The sequence below is a fragment of the Sciurus carolinensis genome, chromosome 13 (assembly GCF_902686445.1).
Source record: "Sciurus carolinensis chromosome 13, mSciCar1.2, whole genome shotgun sequence".
Taxonomy (NCBI): Eukaryota; Metazoa; Chordata; class Mammalia; order Rodentia; family Sciuridae; genus Sciurus; species Sciurus carolinensis.
This window is the reverse complement of record NC_062225.1, coordinates 45268968-45290810: the sequence shown is the minus strand read 5'-3', so window position 1 is coordinate 45290810 and position 21843 is coordinate 45268968. Positions and strand designations below refer to the sequence as shown.

General features: G+C 35.4%; 1 protein-coding gene across 9 annotated transcripts in view; it reads left to right on the top strand.

The window, feature by feature from the left end:
• Nucleotides 1–21843, top strand: part of Vrk2 (VRK serine/threonine kinase 2) — a 207763-nt gene that overhangs the window by 34642 nt on the left and 151278 nt on the right. For 8 of the 9 annotated variants that reach the window (XR_007104759.1, XR_007104758.1, XM_047523385.1 and 5 more), the window contains exons 7-8: nucleotides 1071–1163; nucleotides 21689–21821. Coding sequence is in view for 7 of the 9 variants with exons in the window: in XM_047523385.1 (XP_047379341.1) it covers nucleotides 1071–1163; nucleotides 21689–21821 (226 nt within the window). In the remaining 2 variants the exon portion in view is untranslated. The remainder of the gene's footprint in view (nucleotides 1–1070; nucleotides 1164–21688; nucleotides 21822–21843) is intronic. The other variant, XM_047523381.1, reaches the window with a different exon arrangement.

Sequence of the window (21843 nt, the reverse complement as noted above, 5' to 3'; positions counted from 1 at the left end):
CATATCAGTACAAGCTTGCATTGCTGTAAGAATAACCTCTCATTTGTTAGTTACATGTATAACAGTGCAAACTATGGCCAAATATATTATTTTGCATACTAAATGTGATGATATGGGAGGGTGAGTTTAAGTTTTAGTATGAGTTGGGGATGGTGGCAGTAATTAGTTGTGGTGATGAATAATATATACTTTGCTAAAGAAAGAGCAATGAAATCAGTAGCACACATGCATACCCTTGTTTATACCACATATTTGTTTTATCTTGTTTGAATTTGGTTTGTTCAAGTCTCATTCTATTTTTTCCATTCATTTATTTGTTTGTTTATACTGAAGATTAAACACAGGGGTACTCTACCACTGAGCTGCACCCCAGCCCTTATTTTTTTATTTTGAGACAGAGTTTCACCAAGTTGCCCAGACTGGCCTCAAATTTGTGATCATTCTGCCTCAGCCTCCCAAACAGTTGGGATTACAGGTGTGCACCAAGCTATTTTTTCCATTTTACATAGAATGAAATTACTCATGCTAAAATTGGATGTAGCAAATAGAGCTCACTAATTTCTTGCTAAACCAGTCAATGTTTATTGAGCATTAGTTCTTTAACATCCAAGGGCAAAGGGCTCAGAAGTTTTCTATTACTATATAGAGGATGAATACTCATGGATGTGATGTTTTATCTGACTTCCCTAAGGTTTGACTTATATAATTATTGGTTGGTTGAAAAATTACTGAGTGGGCTTCACAATCATTTCACTGAAGATCTCTGATCTTATGCTGTTTTTCCTCTTTGTGCAGGGTGGTTTGGCCATTGGGCTCTCAAGAGCATAACCATTGCTGAATTCTAGTTTCCTTCCATCAGAGGTTCAGTTAAAACACTTTGTATTTGAGGATCATGTTGAATTTTTTCCCCAATGAACAACCAGAAACTATGGTATTTTAGAATAATTAACCAATAATTTTGAAATAATCACTGTGTCATCGTTAATATAAAAATGTTAGTCTGTATTTAAAATGTTCAAGTTGATCATAAGTTCTAAATAGTTGTATTATGTTATCTGTTTCTTTCACAGCTGGATGTACTGGAATATATACATGAAAATGAATATGTTCATGGTGATATAAAAGCAGCCAATCTACTTTTGGGTTATAAAAATCCAGATCGGGTAAATAAAGTGTTAAGCCTTTGCTTTTAGTAAGGGTCCTCAAAGTGTACTGTATTGAAACATTGTAAAAACAAACTCCAACCACTGGAGTTTACAAACAAGGACCTAATGTGATGAATGTTTTAATTTATCTTACCTTGCTTATCTAATTTAATCCTTGCACTGAACTAATGAGTAATTAGGATAAGGAAACTGAGAGTCAGAGGGGTTAAATAATTTATTAATGGACACATAGTTAAGAAGTGGCTGGGCAGGAATATGAATTTCTGAATAAATATAAACAAAGGACCATCAAATTTCAGTGAGAGCTGGGTGCAGTGGCATACACCTGTAATCCCAGCTGCATGAGAGGCTCAAATAGAAATATCTCAAGTTCAAGGCCTGCTTTAGCAATTTCATGAGACCATATCTTAAAAATAAAAAGGGCTGGGAATGTAGCTCAGTGATAGAGCACTTGCATAGCATGCACAAGGCTCTGTATTCAATCCCCAGAACTTGGGGGGAAAAAACACCCAGAAAAAGGAGTAGTAAATTTTAGTTTTTCTTCTCTTACTATTCAATCAGTTAAGTTTTAAATGGAGAAGAATTTCTAGTAGAACTTTGTTTTATAATGGAACTGTACTGTATTTTTCCAATACGGTCGCCATTAACAACATGTGGCTATAAAGTACTTGAAATGTGGCTAGTACATTACCATCTGCTGGCAAGTGTGTAGAGCAACAGAGACTTTCATTGCTGATGATGATGCAAAATGGTGCAGCCGCTGCATTTTTACTGTTAGGAAATAAAACTCCAACCATACCATAGAGTAATTATGCTTTTCTCTATTTACCTAAAGGAGTTGAAAACGAATGCCCATACAAAAAACCTGCACACAGATGCTTAAAATAGTTTTGTTGGTCAATACGTGGAAGCAACCAAAAAGTTCTGTAGAGAATTGAATATATCTAGACAATGGAATATTATTCAGTGCTAAAAAGATACTATCAAGGCTTGAAAACTTAAGTGCATGTTAATACATTTTAAAAAGTCTGAAAAAGCTGTATATTGAAGGGTTCCAATTATTTGACATTCTGAAAAAAAGTAAAACTATGGAGACAGTAAAGGATCAGTGGTTGAAGTAAGGGAAGGATGAATAGGCAAAAGAACAGACAGTTTTTAGGGCAGTGAAACTCCTGTATACCACAGTGGTAGATGCATGTCAATATTTCTTTGCGAAGGCCCGTAGAGTGTACATCAAGAGTGAGCCTGTGTCAACTGGACTTCAAGTGATAAAGATGTGTCAGTGACCACTGTGACAAACACTCCGCTCTTGTGAGGGACATTGATGGTGGGAAGGCTCTTTGTCTAGGGGCTAGAAATATGTGGGAACTCACTGTACTTTTGGCTCAGTTTTACCTTAATTGCTCAAAATTTACCTAAATTGAACCAAAACCTTCTCTAAAGTTTATTTTACAAATGTGACCAATTAGACTAAAAAAAGATTTGAATTTAACTTAATTTTAAAAGATTTAAATGATTACATGTAACTAATATCCACTGTGTCAGCACAAGTTTCAAGAGTTAAAAATTATGTCTGTAACAAATTAGAAAAAAAACTTCAATATTTCACTGACCTTTGCATGGGCAAAGAAACTTCTAAATAAAAATGCAAAAAAAAAAAAAATACAAAAGTCTAAGCTGGATGCTAGTGAGTTCAAAGTCAGCCTCAGCAAAAGTGAGGTGTTAAGCAATTCAGTGAGACCCTGTCGCTAAATAAAATACAAAATAGGGCTTGGGATGTGGCTCAGTGGATTCAGTGGAGTGCCCCCAAGTTCAATACTCGGTACTTCCCCACCCCTCAAAAAAAAAAAAGTCTCAACAGAAGATATTGATAGATTGAAAATCATAAGATGTCTGTATGATCTGTATGTTGGGGAAAAAAGTAAATGAGAAACTTGGTAATATATGTATGACAAATATTGAGAGTATCTAGCAAAAAAAAAAGTACTAAAAAATGCTTGCTAAAAAAGCACTAAAAGAGAAAAGATACCAAATACTTTTATAAAGCAATGATCAAAAGGAATGAACAGACAGAACACAGTAGAAAAAGGTCATCCTTGCTACAAGTAAGAGAGAGGATACCTGAACAGTAAGGCAGCATTTTTAAAGGTTTTATCACATTGGAGAAGTCTGAAATCATAATAATAATATGAGGATATTGGGACTGGGGAGGTTGCAGAATGCCAGTGGGAATTTAAATTTAATGGAAATAGAGTACATTAATAGAAAGACAGTTTGGTAATCTAGGTTAAAAGCCTTTAAAACTCAGCATACATTTTAAAGTTTAGTTTTATTAAGTTATAATTTGCAAACAGTAAAGTTCACTCTTTAAAATGTGCAGTTCGATATGTTTTGACACACACATACCATGTAACCACCACTACCACCACAAAGTTACAGAATGTTTTTTTTCATTCCTCAAAGTTCTCTCATTTCCTTTTGCTGTCAGTCCCCTTCTCTTGGCCCCACCCCCAACAATGGTTTCTGCCCTTGTATTTTTATATTTCCATGAAAGTTACAGAAAAGGACTTATAAAGTATGTACTCTGTGTGTCTGTCTTCCTTCACTTAGCATAATGCTTTGGAAATTGATCCTTATATTTCATTTCTTTTAATTACTGGGTAGTATTTGATTGAAAATTACCATTTCTGTTCACCTATTGGTAGACATGTGGGTTGTTTTGTGTTTTTGACAGTTAATAAAATGATGATAAGCTCAGCATTCATGTATAAGTTTTTGTGCAGACTCATGTATAAATTTCTTTTGGGTAAATAGCTGTTGAATTTCTGGGCCATATAATGTTTGTTTAACTTAGAAACTGCTAAAGCGTTTTCTGGAATGATTGTGCTGTTGTACGATTCCCATCAGCAGCATGTGATAACTCCATTTGCTCCACATTTTGGTTCCATTAGTTTTCTAAATTTTAGCCATTATAGTGGGTGTTAGTCATATATAGTAGTTTAAATTTGCATCAGTCATCTCTAGTGACTAATGATACTGTGCAAATTCCATGTGCTTATTTGCCATTTACATATTTTCTTTGGAGAATATGTCTTTTAAATTGGTTTCTCTTATTGTAGATATTCATATTTTAGAGTTTATCAGATATTTGTTTTGCAGATATTTTAGGCATCTGTCTTTTCATTATCAATGTCTTACAAAAAGCAGGCATTTTTAATTATGATGAGGTCTAATTTATTATTTCTTTTACAATTTGTATTTATGTCCTAAGCCATCATAAATGCTTTCTCATATATTCAAGAACTTTTCTAGAATTTTTACATTAGGGCTCTAGATTGATTTCAAGTTAACTTTAGTACTGGTGTAAGGTAAGGGTTAGGATTTGTTCTTTTTCCCCTTGCACACATATGTCCACTAGTTCCACTATCATATGTTGAAGTGACTATCTTTTCCCCAGTGATTTGCTGTGGCACTTTGGTTGAAAATAAGTTGACCATATACATATGGGTCTATTTCTGAATTTTCTCGTTCTGGTACCGTAATAGCTGGTGTTATCCTCTCTTGATTAATGTAGCTGCTTAGTCTTGAAATTAGGTAGTGTGAATTTCCCAACTTCATTTGTGGGTTTTTTTTCCAAAATTGTTTTGACTATGCTGCTTTGGAATTCTCCCTTATATAATGTCAATAATACTTTAGCATTTTCCCAATTTTTGTTACATTTATTCCTAAATGTTATATATTTTGTGGGTATTGTCACTGTGCTTTTACTATACCATTATGTTTTGTGTTTATTGTTTGTGTATGTGAAGCTTTGATTTTTCCTTTCCAATTCTTACATTTTGAATTGATTTTTCTTATCTAAGGGCTTATATAGTATCTCCAGTACAGTACTAAATAGCAGTTAAGTGAATGATCATTGTTGTCTCTTCCTTATATTAGTGCAAATGCCTGATGTGTTATCCTATTAAGTGTGATGCTGGCTTTAGGATTAAGGCTTGTCTACTTGTCTGTGAATATGTCTGAGTGTGTTATGTGAGAGTGTGTGTGTGTGTGTCTGTTTATAAACTCAAGGATATGACCATCAATTCCTATATTCTTATTTATAGTTAATTTTTATGGAATGAGTATTGAGGTCTTTTTAAGGCTTGTTTAGCATCTAGAGAAATAACAGTCTCTTCCTGTCAGATATATTAATATGGTACAGTATATTAACATTTAGCCCACTTCTAATATCGAACCCAATTTGTTACATGACATTATTTACTTAATATGGTACCTGAAGTACATTTACTAATACTTCTATTCATAATGTTTCTATTCATAAGTGATATTGGACTATAATTTTCAATTCTTTACTGTTTCAGATTTTGTATCACATTGAACTTGTTTCATATAAAGAACTTGGAGATTTTGCTTCATTTTCTGTGTTCTAGAATTATTTGTCAGATTGGACCATCTTGATCTTTGAAAGTGAAGTCATATGATTCTTTTGCTTTTCTATGAGGTAGTACTTTGAGATTCTTGATTTTTCCTGTGAAAATTGGTTGCTTAAGCTCTTTATCTAGTTGGTAGGTTTTGGTAGTTATCTATTTTATCTGGTTTTTTAAATGTATTTGTATGGTGGTCTGCATTGTAGTTTCTAATGACTAAAATTTCTTTCTTTTGGTATCAGGGATTGAACCCAGTAGGACTTAACCATTGAGCCACATGGCCAGCTCCTTTTATACTTTATTTTAGCACAGTCTCCTGCTAAGTTGCTTAGGGCCTCACTAAGTTGCTGAGGCTGACTTTAAACTTGAAATCCTCCTGCCTCAGCCTCCCAAACCACTGGGATTATAGATGTGTACCACCACATTCAGCACAACTAAAATTTCTTCTGCCTCAACAATTATTTCCTTTATTTGATTCCTTTCTTCTGTCATCATAAAAATGGTTAATAATCATTTTGTTAATTTTTTTAAAAAACTTACATTTTGATTAACAAAATATACTTTCTATCACATTTATTTCTGATTTTGCCTTTATTCTGTCTATATATGCTCTTTTAATTTTTATTTTTTAATTGTTTCTTTTTATTTCATTGATTTCAGCTCTGATTTTAATTGTTTCCTTGTCTTCTACTTTTGGTGTTGATTTGTTCTTCTTTTTCTAGGACTTGGAGACGTAATGTTCATTCATTTATTTGTTGACTTTCTGTTCTTTTAATAAATGAGCTCAATGCAATGAACTTTCCTCTTTGCACTGCCTACATAGTGTCCCTAAGGTTTTGATATGTTGTCTAAGTGTTCTCATTTACCTCTAAGAATTTTTTTACTTCGTCGTTGATTTCTTCTGCTATCCATTGGTCATCCAGTAGTGTATTATTTAGTCTCCAGGTGTTAGAGTAGCTTCTATTTTTTATTTTATCAATAATTTCTAATTTCATTCCATTATGATCTGATAGAATGCAATGTGTTATCTCTATGTTTTTGTAATTGCTAAGAGTTGCCTTGTGTTCTAAGATGTGGTCTATTTTAGAGAAGGATCATGTGCTACTGAGAAGAAAGTATATTTGCTTGTTGATGAAATATTCTCTATGTGTCTGTTAAGTCTAAATTATTGATTGTATTTTTAGTTCTATGATTTCCTTGTTCAATTTTGTTTGGAAGGTCTATCCAGTGGTGAGAGAGATGTGTTAAAGTTACCCAGTATTATTGTGTTGTTTTCTATTTGATTCTTTAAATTGAGAAGGGTTTGCTTGATGTATGTAAATGCTCCATTGTTTGGGGCATAAATATTTATGATTGTTTTGTCTTATTGATATTTAATTCCCTTAAGCAGTATGAAATGTCTTTCTTTCTCCCTTCTGAACTTTGGCTTGATGTTCTCCTTACCTGATATGAGAATGGAAACCCCTGCTTGTTTATGTGACCTATATGAGTGGTAGTGTTTTTCTCATCCTTTCACCTTCAGTCGTGGATGTCTTTTCCTATGAGATGAGTCTTCTGGAGACAGCATATTGTCAGGTTTTATTTTTCAATACAGTCTGCAAGCCTGTGTCTTTTGACTGATAAGTTTAGGCTATTAAAATTCAAGGTTATTATTGAGATATGATTTGTATTCCTGGTCATTTTGGTTTATTTCTGGTTTTTAATTTGACTTAGTTTCTCTTTCAATTGACTGTTCCTTTAGTGTAGTTTCTTCTTTTGCTTTTCACTTTTTTTTTTTTTCATTTCTTCCTCATGGAATATTTTGCTGGGAACATTCTATAATGCAGGCTTTCTAGTTGTGAATTCTTTTAATTTCTGTGTATCATGGAAGGCTTTTATTTCATCTTCATACCTGAAGCTTTGCTGGGTTTACAATTTTTGGTTGGCATCCTTTTTTTTTTTTCAGAGTCTGATAAATATTGTTCTAGGACCTCCTAGATTTGAGGTTACGGGTTGAGAAATCATCTCATACCTGAATTGATTTTCTCCTCTATGTAATCTGATATTTTTCTTTCATGGCTTTTAAAATTGTATCCTTGTTCTCTGTGTTAGTCATTCTCATTATAGTGTGTTTTGCTGTGGGTCTGCTATAATTTTGTACATTTGGGGTCCTGTAAGCCTCTTGTATTTGATTTTCCATTTCATTCTTCCGGTTTGGGAAATTTTCTGATATTATTTCATTGAATACACTGTGCACTTTTTTGGTTTGTATCTCTGAGCCTTCATCTATCCCAATAATTCTTAAATTTGGTCTTTTCATGTTATCCCATATTTCTTGGGAATTCTGCTCATGGTTTCTTACCATCTTCTCTGCGTGGTCAACTTTATTTTCAAGTTTATATTTTTTCTTCATTGCCTGAGGTTCTGTCTTCCAAGTGATCTAGGCTGTTGTTGATACTTTCAGTTGAATTTTTAATTCCTTTAATTTTTATTGATTCCTTCATTTTGCAGAATTCTGCTTGATTTCTTTTCAGAATCTCTCTTTATCAAAGTGATCTTTGACTTCCTGAAATTTATCCAGTTTCACTTCTTACATCCTCCTTTACATCACAGATCTGTTAAACTATGTACATTCTGAACTTCTTTTCTGACATTACTGTGTTGTCAATGTATTCTATTATTGGAGTTTCGAGTACTTTGACTATAACCCAAACAGTAAGTTTTCAAAAGGGGTTTATAGTTTAGATGGTGGACAAGGAGAGAACAGAAGTGGTGTAGGATGTGATGTTTATGCAAGAGGAGAGAAGACAGAAGTTAGTAATTACTATAGGAAGAGTGAAAGAGGGATTAATAGAGGTTGGCTGTTAGCAGGAGAAAGGGAAAGAGAATCCAGGAAACAGAATAGTGAGAGGAAACTATATATATAAAGTTAAAAAAAAAAGAAAAAGAATTTTAAAAATTCTTTGAAAGTAAAAAGAATACACAACAAAACTGTAATATGCTATTCAGATATCCCAGTCCTCAATAAGTTGATGCATGAAAAGTACTTGGTTTCAAAAATGGTAGAAATGTGAGAGAGAGGAATTTTTAAAAAAAGAATCTCAATGGAAAATTAAATAATTGCAAATTCCTTTCTCAGCAATAGGTGGGGTTGTCTGGAGTTTGATGGTAGCTCCACCTTCAAGATGGTGAGAGTTTCTATGGTGGGAGGGTTAGTACTGAAGGCAGAATTCCTTGAAGTTGTGTATAACAACTTCCAGCCCACGCTGGACAACTGTACTTCAGGAATCTCTTTTGGGTTCCACTAGTGTAATAGGAGCCTGAACTTAGCCCCTTATGTTGCCTTCAGACCCCACAATCCTGGTCTCTGATTTATATCCAATTTCTATCTCTCCAGTCCCCCCGCCCTTTCAAATTCCCTGTCAGACTCTTCTCTCCCAGTTGGTCCTCAGGGACTGTTCTGTTTCAGGTGGCTCCAAACCTGAGGCAGAGACCTGTGGGTTGGCCGCATAGCTGCAAGCTGATGGGCCAGGTTGGGGGCTAGGGAGGGATTGGGAGACTGGGGATTAAGGAACTGGAGGTCCCTGTTGGATGCCAAGTTGATGCTGGACCTGGTGGGAGCCAGGGATTGGAGGATGCTGGACCCCATCCGTCCCCATGCACTTCAGGACTTGCAGAGCTGGGGAGAGTTCATCTTTCCCCAGCTTCTCTACCCTATGTTCCCCCTGGCGAAATGCTCCCAATTTCTGACTTTCCACTGGATTGCTAGGCTCAGACAGGCCCACATAGAACTAGTTGCAGACTCATAGGTTTGGGTTTCAGTTTCCAGAAGCTCCACCACACAGCAGTCCCAAGATGGCCCCTGGATCCCAGAGGATCGAGAAACTTAAGTGGAGAGGTTCTTCCTTTATTTTTTTATATATACCTGACTGATGAGTCAAGCAATCCATGTTTCGGCTAGAGCAGACTGCCCCTCCAGTCTCAGGATTTTTCACTGTAATCCTGGGGAGATGTGGTATTCCCGCTGTTTGATTTCTGGGTAGCAAAGCTAAGAGAAATGCTGCCTCATGCTATTTCACCATCTTTGAATCAATTTTTTTTTTAACTGTCTATTTCCATATTGTTTAAGGCTATGAATTTTCCTATGGTTACTGCTTTGTCTCTCATGGATTTTGATATACAGTATTTTTAATATTTATTTTTTTAGAAGGCTTGTATTTTTCCTTTACCAAAAATTGATTCAGTAAAAATTTCTTTAATTTTCATGTGGAAAGGCCTTTAAAATTGGTTTTATAATTGCTTAAGTTTACTATAGTATGATTTGAGTATTTTAATGAATTTACACTTGGTAGTTCACTGACACATTGTTACTTATAAGATGATTAGTTTTTGTTAGTCTTCCATGTTTGCTTAAGAAATAGTCCCTATTTTTGGAGCATAAAGTTTAATATATACCTAAAGCCTTATAGATTACATTATTTATCATTTATATCTGTACTTAGATTTTATCCAGTTGATGTGTTTTGTACAAGAATGGTACAGAAGTCTCCTATGTTTCTGTCTGTCTCCTTTATTCTTCTGTAGTTTCTTTTTGTAAATACAATTGCTGTGCTGTTTGATAGTCATTACTATATTTTCTGTATCTCCTTTTTGATTTTATATGTTTAATCTGATCTTATATCCTTTAAATATTTTTGAGAGGTGGAGGAGATAGTTATAAAAGTTGTGATTTTGTTGTGATTAACTTGACCCTTATACCTGTTGAAGAGACTCTTAGCCCCCCCTATTATTTAATCTTACTTCTAGTATTTTAGCTGTTTGTTGTATTCATTTATTTCCATGTACTGCTTATTCACTATCAATGAATTTATTTCACTTTTTTCTTTGTCTTACCATTATTCTCATGTTTAAGCTGCACTAATTTACTGTTTTAAAAAAAATACAATTTTATAATTCTTCTTTCATGTATCCCAAGTTTTATTTTATTCTTAGATATAATATTTTAAGTACTCACCCTTCTGTCTTCTCACCAAAGTTACTCTCATCTTTTGATTGCATGTAGCTTATCTCCTGGTACATTATTCAAGAAGTGCCCATTGGCACATGTTCACTGTGGGGTTTTTTTGCTTTGTATTTTTTTTTTTTTTTTTTTTTTTTTTTTTTAGTACCATGGATCAAACCCAGGGGCATTTAACCACTGAGCCACATCCTCACATCCCCAGCCCTTTTTATTTTATTTTATTTTTTTTAATTTTTGAGGCAGGGTCTTGCTAAGTTGCCTAGGGCCTCACTAAGTTGCTGAGGCTGGCCTCAAACTTGCAGTCCTCCTGCCTTAGCCTGCTGAGCCACTGGGATTACAGGTGTGTGCCATGGGACCTGACTGCATTTTAAAAAGTTTTAGAAATTGCATTGATACTTGAAAGATAAACTTGGATGAATTTAAAATACTTAGTTCATTTTTCTTGGGTTTCTTGAAAAACTGCCACTCAATTTTTATCTTGATCTACATGTTAAAACAAATCTGGGAGTTTCCTATTTTTTTTTTTTTCTAATTTTTATTTTGAGACAGAGTCTCCCTAAGTTGCTAAGACTGACCTTGAATTTGTGATCTTCCTGCCTCAGCATCACAAGCATCTGGGATTCCAAGCATGTGCCACCATGCCTGGTCTGGGATTTCCTGTCGTTCAAGCCATCTCCATTTTAACAAGAGTTTTAAAGAAGCATTTATTTTAGGCAAAAGACTAAAGAAAGGCTTCACTGGTAATGCTCTGTTCGGTATATAAAATGTTATTTGTCCTTTGTACTGGTTTGTTTAAATATTAAATTATATAAAGAAACATAGAAGAACATAGAACATCTTTAGAAAAGACAGTATAATAATGTTAACTAACTTTTAAAACATCTATTGTGTAATGGGCATTATAATATATCCTTTAATGTCTTTCTAAATCTTCCCATATAAGTAGGTAGACATCATCCTCTTGAATTACCTAAGCTACATTTTAAAGTTGTCTGATTTTAGAATATACTATTGTATAATTTATAACTGGGAAGTTATGTTTATGAGTGCTGATCTAGTATTTAGAAAACAAATGTCTTTTTTGCTTATTGTAGGCATCACCAGAAATGATGCCAAGTGGTGGTTTTGAGTAAGATCCTTTCTGCTGGATCTTCCAGAGTCATGGTGAAGAAGGTTGACGCAGTTTAACCAACAACTCACCTTTAATTTCAGTGGTGCAGATGTTCTCCTTACATGTAGAAGGGCATACTCTGTTGATCAGAAGCATATTTTTTTTCTTTCTTGCACCAGTGAACATCCCTGCTTTTGGGTAGAGTCTTTCTTGATTTTGGTCTATACTGATCTTCTCCTTTTCTGATTCCCTTTAGCTCCAAATGTGTATTTTAAGCCCATGAGCACTCAGATCTCACTTATATGTTATTTTACATGCTGAACTAAAATGAACTCCTTAAGTTTTATAGGTAGGTACATTTCTCTTTTCTTCTTTTGTATTCTTCATGGCACCTGTATTTCTTTCATTTAACTCTTCAAGAGATACTTCATTGACTGTCCAAGACCTGAGGGCAGTTTTGATACAGTATCTGTTATCTCACCTATTGCCAGAAGTACCTTGATTGTAAAGTTCCATGCCTGGTCATACTCCATGTCTTTCTGTTCCAAAGCTGCATGCTTAATCAAAGAGGGTAACCCTCAGAGGTAAAGAACAGCTCTTCATGTCAACATCTGGAGTGTTAAATGTGACTTAGGATTTCTGATGGCCATCTTGACTGCTGTGAGCCATGCTGGAATGACTCAGGAGAACGATTCCTGTCTCAGGTCTGCCATTGATCATAACTGCACCCTTCAACTTTGAGTTACAGAGTAGGAGACTTTAGCTAAGTGATATCAAAGGTTCCTTCTAGCTCTAAAATTCTGTGATTCCCTGAAAATTTATTCTCCAAGTGCTTATGCTCATTCCAGAAGGAAATGTTTCTTATAAAGTTTCCAAAGTGTCTTGCCTGTTGCAAAACTAAGGAAGTTAAAAAGTTTAAATTTAGAAAAAAAAATTAATGATTTGGGAGAAGGAATTGTAGCATCTGACCTATATCTGGTGACAAAATACTTTCAGAGTCCCTTGGATATCCATAGTTTAGGGTCATAAGCCTCATTAAAGTTGCTTGTTCACTGTTGGCTAGAGGGAATTATAACACAATCTATTTATCAATCACAGTTGCTTGTAAGATGGAGTGTGAAGTGTTCCTAAGAATTTTACATGGTGTGTGCACATAATATGGCTACCATTTAGAAGTGGCATTTTGTGGAACGTATATAAAATTTAGTTCTTGTAATAGCTTAAAATTTCATTTCCAGAGTAGTGTTGTATATCTTAGCTTGATGATGCTAAGGTGTTACTAGGTGTTACAGGTGGTGAGGCTATTATAAAGTGGTTTGCTATTGTATGGATAGGATTATGTCATAGATTCAATATAACACAGTATTTATGGCCACTTGTAGCTTGTAGTCACATGCATATTGTTTTTTCCTAGTGAAAACCTACTTTATATTTTTAGTTAAAAAAAAAAGAAACTTGAAATTGTTCCGGTGATTTTAGTTATATGAACTTTTAAAATTTTATGAATTTTATGTTAATGGGGTTATTTTAAAAATATGCACTATCACTAGATTTTTCTTTATCACAGTATAACAACTGAATATGTTGTGATCACTTCTATAAACTATTTTGGAATTCTTCCAGTATTTTGTCAGATGAAAGTAAACAATTCTAAATTTTATTTTCACTTAACTTTCTGTGGTGTGTTAATTTTATTATTTTTCTGAACTTCAATTTGATTAAGTATTTATAAAAATTTTAAGTAATCAAATATGTGCTTGGCATAATAGCATTATCTATTTGTTCTTTCTTTTTTTTTTTTTTTATACCAGGATTAAACCAAGGGGTACTGAACCCCTGAGCCACATTTCCAGCCCTTTTAAATTTTTTTTTTTTAATTTTGAAACAGGTCTTGCTAAGTTGCTGAAACTGCCCTCAAACTTATTATTCTCCTGCCTCAGCCTCCCACGTAGCTGGGATTACAGACGTCTGCCACCACACCCAGCTCAAAAATTTATTCTTAACTTGGGCATAAGATGTCTGTTTAAAAATCAAATTTGAACCATGGTTTAAAAATTTGTATTTCAAAAAATATTATGAAACTGATAGCTGTTCAATTATGGACTACTATAGTCTTATGAGAGTGTATTGATGGGTGGAAAATATTGAAGACAATATCATAACTATAATTTAGAAATTGGTATTAATTTTAGGAAATTAATATTTTGCAAAGCTTATTTTCCAGTGGTAAAACTCCAAGAACCTATTAAATATAAAATGTCTCCTCTAGGCAAAATTTCAAACATATTGAAAAATTTATTTTGAAAAATTTCAAACATATTGCAAAATAGAGGGCTCCATGTATATTTTGTTTTAAAATTAACATTTAAAATTTTTGTTTTATTGGGGTTTTTTTTGGCTGAAGTATTTTATGGTAAATTAAAAATATTATGATATACTACCTAAATATTTATGTATGCATTTTCAAAATAATGCAGTTTACCATATTATCATGTCATTAGCATGCAATAAAATTAGCAACCATTCCTTAATATCAGGTATTGGTATGGTTTGTGATCTTAGTTTTATTTCTTCCACTTTCTTCTTTCTTCTGTATCCTAAAGTTCATGAAAAGTTGGGAACAGGGATAATTTTTATTCTAGTACTTCAGGTCTCTTCCTCCTTTAAACAATTCTGTAGGCTTCTTGGAGGCACAGATTCCCCTTCTGTAAATGGAGTAACCTATGCGATCTCCTTTGTCCCTTTCATTTCTCAGTCTCTAAGTCACCATATAAAACTGGTAGTTAGCTATAAATCTGATTTAGGAAACTACTGGTATAGAAACAGGTTACTATGATTTCTTTATGTACTATGTATTGGTCCTTCCAGGAAATAAAGTTTCTTTTTTTTAATTTTTTTTTTTATTGTAAACAAATGGGATACATGTTGTTTCTCTATTTGTACATGGAGTTAAGGCATACCATTTGTGTAATCATAAATTTACATAGGGTAATGTTGTTTGATTCATTCTATTATTTTTTCCTTTCCCCCCCACCCCTCCCACCCCTCTTTTGCCTCTATACAGTCCTTCCTTTCTCCATTCTTACCACCCTCCTTATCCCTAACCCTAAACCTAATCCTAACTCTAACGCTAACCCCTCCCACCCCCCCATTATATATCCTCATCCGCTTATCAGCGAGATCATTCATCCTTTAGTTTTTTTAGATTGGCTTATCTCACTTAGCATGATATTCTCCAATTTCATCCATTTGCCTGCAAATGCCATAATTTTATCATTCTTCATGGCGGAGTAATATTCCATTGTATATATATATATATATATGCCACAGTTTCTTTATCCATTCATCAACTGAAGGGCATCTAGGTTGGTTCCACAATCTGGCTATGGTGAATTGAGCAGCAATGAACATTGATGTGGCTGTATCTCTGTAGTATGCTGATTTTAAGTCCTTTGGGTATAGGCCAAGGAGTGGAATAGCTGGGTCAAATGGTGGTTCCATTCCAAATTTTCTGAGGAATCTCCATACTGCTTTCCAGAGTGGCTGCACTAATTTGCAACCCCACCAGCAATGTATGAGTGTACCTTTTTCCCCACATCCTCGCCAACACCTATTGTTGCTTGTGTTCTTGATAATCGCCATTCTAATTGGGGTGAGATGGAATCTTAGGGTAGTTTTGATTTGCATTTCTCTTATTACTAGAGATGTTGAACATCTTTTCATACATCTGTTGTTTGCTTGTACATCTTCTTCTGTGAAGTGTCTGTTCATTCAGGAAATAAAGTTTCTAATCTTGTAAATGGGAAAACTAGTACTGTGTTCTAGTTGTGTTGACTGATTTATTACCAGCAACTGGCAGAGAGTGTGGAATGTAGAACACACTTAATATGTGAGTGATAAGTGAACAATGAGAAATTGAAGAGATAAATGTATGTATGAATTTATTATTTAGTCAGTGTTCATTAGTAACAGTGGTAGTATAGCCAGGTATATTTGTACATATCTTAAGTTTCTCTTGGAAGAGATCTACCACTGTCAAGAGACCTTCACTGTTGAAGATGGCCATTATGCATGCTTTCTTGTAGAGAGAACCCTCTCAGGATATTTGCAAACAGAATGGGGACTGCTGTGGATTGAAGCATTTCCTCAAGAGCTTTTAAAGGCTTCATCTCTACTACCTGTGAAAGTGACCTTATTTGGCAAGAGGGTCTTTGTAGATGATCAAATTAAAGTGAGGTCATTAGGGAGGACGCACTTTGGTATGGTTTGTGATCTCATGAAGAGGGGAAATTTGACATGGGTAGAAACAGAAACTGACATGGGTAGAAAAAAGACAATGTGAAGAGATAGAGAATACCACCTATAAGCCAAGCAGTGTCTTAGGCCACCAGAACCAAAGAGAGAAACAGGGAACAGATTATCCTTCACAGCCCTCCAATACAATAGCTAGAAAATAACATTTTTATGGTTGTTATGCTGGTAACAAAAGAACACAAGAATTTGTGTTCTTGCACTACAAGAATTCTTTAGATTTATGAGACATGACTTATATTCTGGTTAGGTGTTATTTTCTATCTATTACTATGTGCTGGATTTGGGTCAAAGACTTTGACAGGTTTGAATTTTTTGATCCTTTCAATACCACTTTGAGAGAGGTAGCTTATTTCTTAGTTGGCGAAACAGAAGTACAAAAAAGTAACTTGGTTAGGACTACAGTAGGAACCAGAGGCAGAGCCAGGACTTAACACCCAGGGAATCTGACTGAAGAGCTCCTTATCCTTGATGGTCCTTTACTGAATCTCCCCAGTTGAAAGCTGCACTTGAGTTTGAGCTAGTCTGGCTGCTCTTACTGGTGAGTCCTGAGTCTCCAGGAGCAGGAAGATCAACCCGTGAGGAGAAGGAGATCCTTTACTTTTATCCATCAGCTGCTGCTACGTCACTCAGTCCTACATAGGCTGACAGAAACAGAAGTCAGTTGGATTGGACTGTTCATCACCAATCAGCCATATGCTTTGGGTACAACAATGATCATTTTCTTTTCAAATCTCCTTTTCCTTCTCTGATCCCTTTTTTCTCTGTTGAATCCTCATTTCTCCATCCATTCGCTCTATCTTCACAGTCCCCCCCAACCCATCCTGTAATCTGTGGCCCTTTTTGTCTCCCTTCACCGGTACTCTAGTCCAGCATCCTCTTGCCTGGATTACTGTTACAGTCTCTTAATTTGACTCTCTGCTGCCATTGCTGATATTTTTTCTTGCAAAGCCCTTCAGTGACGTGTGTTTACTTACAAAAGTATCCCACCTTCTTAGCACAGTTTCCAATGCTGTCTGAAAATGAATGTGGATCCTTTTTCTGACTTGTGTTTCCACTAACCTTTGTACTACCAGCACCTGCTGACCCACGCCCTGATTTTTCTTCTTGTGTTGTTTCTTCTTCCCTGTCTCCATCTGTGGGAATCTTAGATATATTTCAAGGCCCGGTTTAAATGTTGCTGCTTCTTCTGAGTCTTTCTAATGAAAGCAACCTCCACTTGCTCAAAAATTTCATAGGTTGTTACACTTTTTCGAAGCACATCTTACCTATCTACCTACAGATGTGCTAAGCCATCTCCCTTTCCTCAATGTGGACCAGATGGAGAACAACTCGGTCTTCTGGTCAGATTGATTTAAGCTCAAATTCCAGCTTTGCCAGCTGCTAGAAGTTTGTTTTGCACAGAGCTACAAACCTTATCCTATATTCTCATCCTCAAAAGACCTTAAAATAACTTCTCTTTAGGCTAATAAGGTTTAAATGATTTGTCTAGTGTAAAGCACTTAATGCTCTCACTTAGCAAGAGTTCAATGAATATACATTTTTTTCTTTTTCTTTTTAAAGTGTACAATTCCCAATAGTTCATTATGCTTGGTGCCTAGATAGTTATGGAAAAGAATTTCTTCAGTTGGTCCAATTATTACCATCAAGTCAAATCAATGAAAATTTATTGAAAACCTACTATGCAAAAGGCATTTGAGCTGTCACAGAAGCAAAGGTTTCTGCACCTTATCCTGACCCCTCTTTCCCTTGGAAACTTACAGCTTCCAAATGTGGAACTGAGGCATAAATAAATGCTAAATACTTTTGCATATTGTTATAATAGGAAATCCATAGGGACACAAGTGAAAACCAACAAATTGCCTGTGGTTAAAAGTATCTCATGCCAGAACAGGATTCAGGTGTGAGTGGTGAATCCAGGAAGTGTGTGAATTCAGAAAGTGTGGTAGAAGGTAAGAATTGCACTTGGGGTGGATCTGGAGAGGTACCTAGTTGAGGATAAAGGCCCTTCTCACAAATTTTGTCAAGGAGAATTGTCACAGGTGCTCTCATCCTTGGTTTCACCCATTCATCTGGGAAAATAAAGCCTTTATTGACCATGGAAGCATCAGTCAGCAAAGGCTACTGGAAGTAAAAGCTTAACCAAGTGCAGAACTTGAGAATATGGTATATATGGGTACATCCTGGCTCATGGCAAAGTTGTGTTTTCATTTGTTGTACTCAAAGGATAATGTGTTTTTCATCTTCGTTTCATTCATTAATCAAGTATATTATTTACTGACCAGCTGTGTCAAATCAAGTTCTCAGGGAGACAGATGCTGAGACAATTAGGAGTACAAGGACTTTGTTGGGGGAAGGGAATTTAATACCTGTGCAAGATAAAAAGAGGAAGCAGGACTGGATAGGGAAAACTCTCAGGGTGGGCTGTGGATCTGACCCTTGTGAAAGGACAGAAGCTGAACTGGGCTGGGAGACTGTGATGCACACCTGACAGTCTCAGCCAACCCATTGCTGGACTCTAGCAAAGATTATTTTTAAAAAAATAATTAATAATAACAAAAGCCTATTTGTAATAATATATTATTTATTAGAATTTATAAAATAAAGGAAAATTAAAAGATTATGATTTTTATATGATGATGATGATGATGATTGGAGATGCCAGTTGAGTAGAAATGACCATTCCCTTTCCTCCCCATGGTTAGTCATTGGTGAAGGCTTCCCAAGAATAGATGACCATTTCTCTCAGGCTGTGCAGCAGGTCCCAGTGGCCCTGCTGCTGGAGGCTGTGGGCCTATTGCATTCCTTACAGGTGAAAGGCCAGTCCTTTCTTGATGAGAGTGTACCTTCGTGGCTGCCACACTATCTGTTCAATCATAAGACATTAAAATTGAGAGTCCATGGAAGCATTAGGTTGTTTGGGTGCTTTAGGGGGAGGGGGAAAAGAAGGTCACTAAAACAATGAGACCCTCCGAGGAAATGGCTTCAGTGAGCACTGGTGACTTGCAATATTTGCATGAATCATAGTATTTCCCACCTAGTAAATGTGGATACTGGTGTGCATTTTCCCTTTCTACCTCAGAAAGTTGGAAAGGGACATAACTGATATCGAGTGTCATATGGAAATGTGAGAGGCAGTCAAGTGCAGTAGAAAGTTCTCTGAAGCAGGGCTATCCTTTGTACTCATGGAGGAAGGAAGGGGTTACTATGTTCAGAACAAGTACATAAAAAGAAAATCACTTAAAATGCATTAGAGAGCTAGCTATTTAAATATTCCTATGGCTAGTCTTGTTACAATGCAAATAATCATCTCCTACTCAATCCTGGTGTAAATCTTTGAGTTTCCTAAGGCAGGCTTACCTAAAACCAGGAATATTACACATATTTATATGTGCAGTGAAAAAGTATAAACTATTTGTTGTTTTTTTTATTTCACATGGAGAAAAAAGGATAGTATAAAAAAATAACTAAACCGAATTTCACCCCAGAGGTTGACAAACCTCTTCTGTAAAGAGCTAGATAGTAAATATTTTAGACTTTGAGCTCTTTGGGCCACATGTGGTTCTCTATCAGTCTCTTCCTCCTTCCCCTTCCTGCTTCTCTTTTCTCTCTTTTACAATTATGCTCTTTTTTCATGGTCATAAGGTGCCCATCAGCTTGTCTAAACTTTTGACAGTTTTCTTCCTGACCATAGTCCTGACGTCCCTTTTCTTATTTACTTAAGAAAACTTAAAATTGTAAATTATTTCCTTTCCTTTTGAGATACAGATTTTCTCCCAGTCTTACAAACTTTAGAACATAGGCATGTTTTTTGTTAAGGACTTGGGAGTTGTCCTATGCAGGATGGTAGTCTCCGTGGGAGGCAGTAACCAGGTGCCAGTTAGTAAACACAGATGGTATTATCACATTGACCACTTAACATCTAGTACTCTCCCGCTGGCTCACTAGCATACAACCTTTCCTGTCTTTTGTTTCATTGGAGCTGAGTTCAGACTCTCTCCCCTATTGCAGTAATCTTGAAGAAAGTTTCCTTTATGAGTTTTAACTCATTTGCCTGCTGCACTTTTGCTTTGACAGTGACTGAGAGGTGAAGACTCTAAAGTCAGAACTGCTGTGGAATCCTGGCTGCATTTTCTTACACAACTCGTAGAGATACATGAAGCCTTCATTTCCACAGGAATAAAATGTTGATAATGATACCCTACCTATGGGAATTCAGGAGGATGGTTGGGGTCAGTGAAAGTACTGAACACTGACCTAGTGCCTAGTATCCATTCTTAAAATTTTGGTCTTTCTTTTTGGAGTAATGACAACATGAAAAACTTCTTGATAGCTCTTTCTATAAAAATAATAAACTGCTCTGATGTACTAAAGTATGATTCTGTTTGCTGAATACCCTTCCAGGTACTTGCAAAGTGAAGTCTATTTAGTTCCTGAAATAAAGACATGAACACATCAGAAATAGTGAAGGGAAGCAACTGGTCCTGAAGTGTTGGGTTATTTAGGGTGGAGAAATTAGTTACTTTTGAGGCAATACTGAGAAATAGTGCATGTGGGAAAGAGAGACAAATGGAAATATGTTTTCAGACACTCTAGCAAAAATTTGTGCTTTTTCTATTTTAAAGTTCAAAATTTCTTCTACTTAGGCTATCCTAAAACTAAAAGTTTAAACTAATACCCAAATACTGAATTTTCTTTTAATTGAAATTTTAAAATGCAGATTATAATTATCTGTTATCTTGAAGCCACATCTTGAAACATTCCCTACATTGTAAAGAAATATTTATGAAACAACGTGTGTTAAAAGTTGGAAATGCTTTCTTTTGGAGCAGGGGAATGGAATAGTAGCATATGGGTGGGAATTACATTTTCTGAATCCATGTCACCAAAACTGTCCAGCAGTTCTCCATTCTACGTATGCTATATCTGTAAAACTACTCAGTCCTTCCCCCTTCCTTCTTTCTCCAAAAGTAATCTGAGAAAAATTCACTTGAATTGCTGTCTACTTTTAACAATCTGTATTTCTGTTTGGGGACCCTGCTTGCAGTTCTGACTGACTTAAAGATAACAGTGGTGATACGGATCAGTCTGAAAGGCCAGAAGTCCTGCAGTGATGCTCCATTCTTAAATACAGACAACACGGGGGTGTTTTGATTTTTCAGATTTTTTGGTTTGTTTTGAGCCATCACCCCTAATAGTCTATTCACTATTTGTATATTTCCTATGAATGGAGACTTATAAAATTAGGTTTATATATTTAGAATATTTGTTCTTATATCTCTTCTATCCTTAAAACAGTTTATGTTTCTAGGAGGGGTTACAAGGAAAGGCCAAGCCTCATAAGCTGTGTGAAATAGATAAAAAGACATATTGTGGTTTATGATGTCTGGATGCCCACCTGGAGGAAAGGGAATTCAGCACCAAAATAAGAAAAACTAAAATCTAAGTCAGCCCAGAAATCAGATATGCCCATGATGCAGTAAGGATTTAAGTTGGAAAGTTAGTTGTTATAGCCCCCTAGTTGTATATATTTTATCCTGAGGCACCACTTGGTTTAATAAAATATAGATCTGAGACTGTTCCTAAGTTATCAGCTTCTTAAGACTTAATTATAAAGGCCATATTTTCAGAGGACAAAAGCATTATTCATTTGTCTGTTCATGTCTTCCAGGTTTATCTTGCAGATTATGGACTTTCCTACAGATATTGTCCCAATGGGAACCACAAACAGTACCAGGAAAATCCTAGAAAAGGCCATAATGGGACAATAGAGTTTACCAGCTTGGATGCCCACAAGGGAGTAGGTGGGTTTCTCTTTTCTTTTTC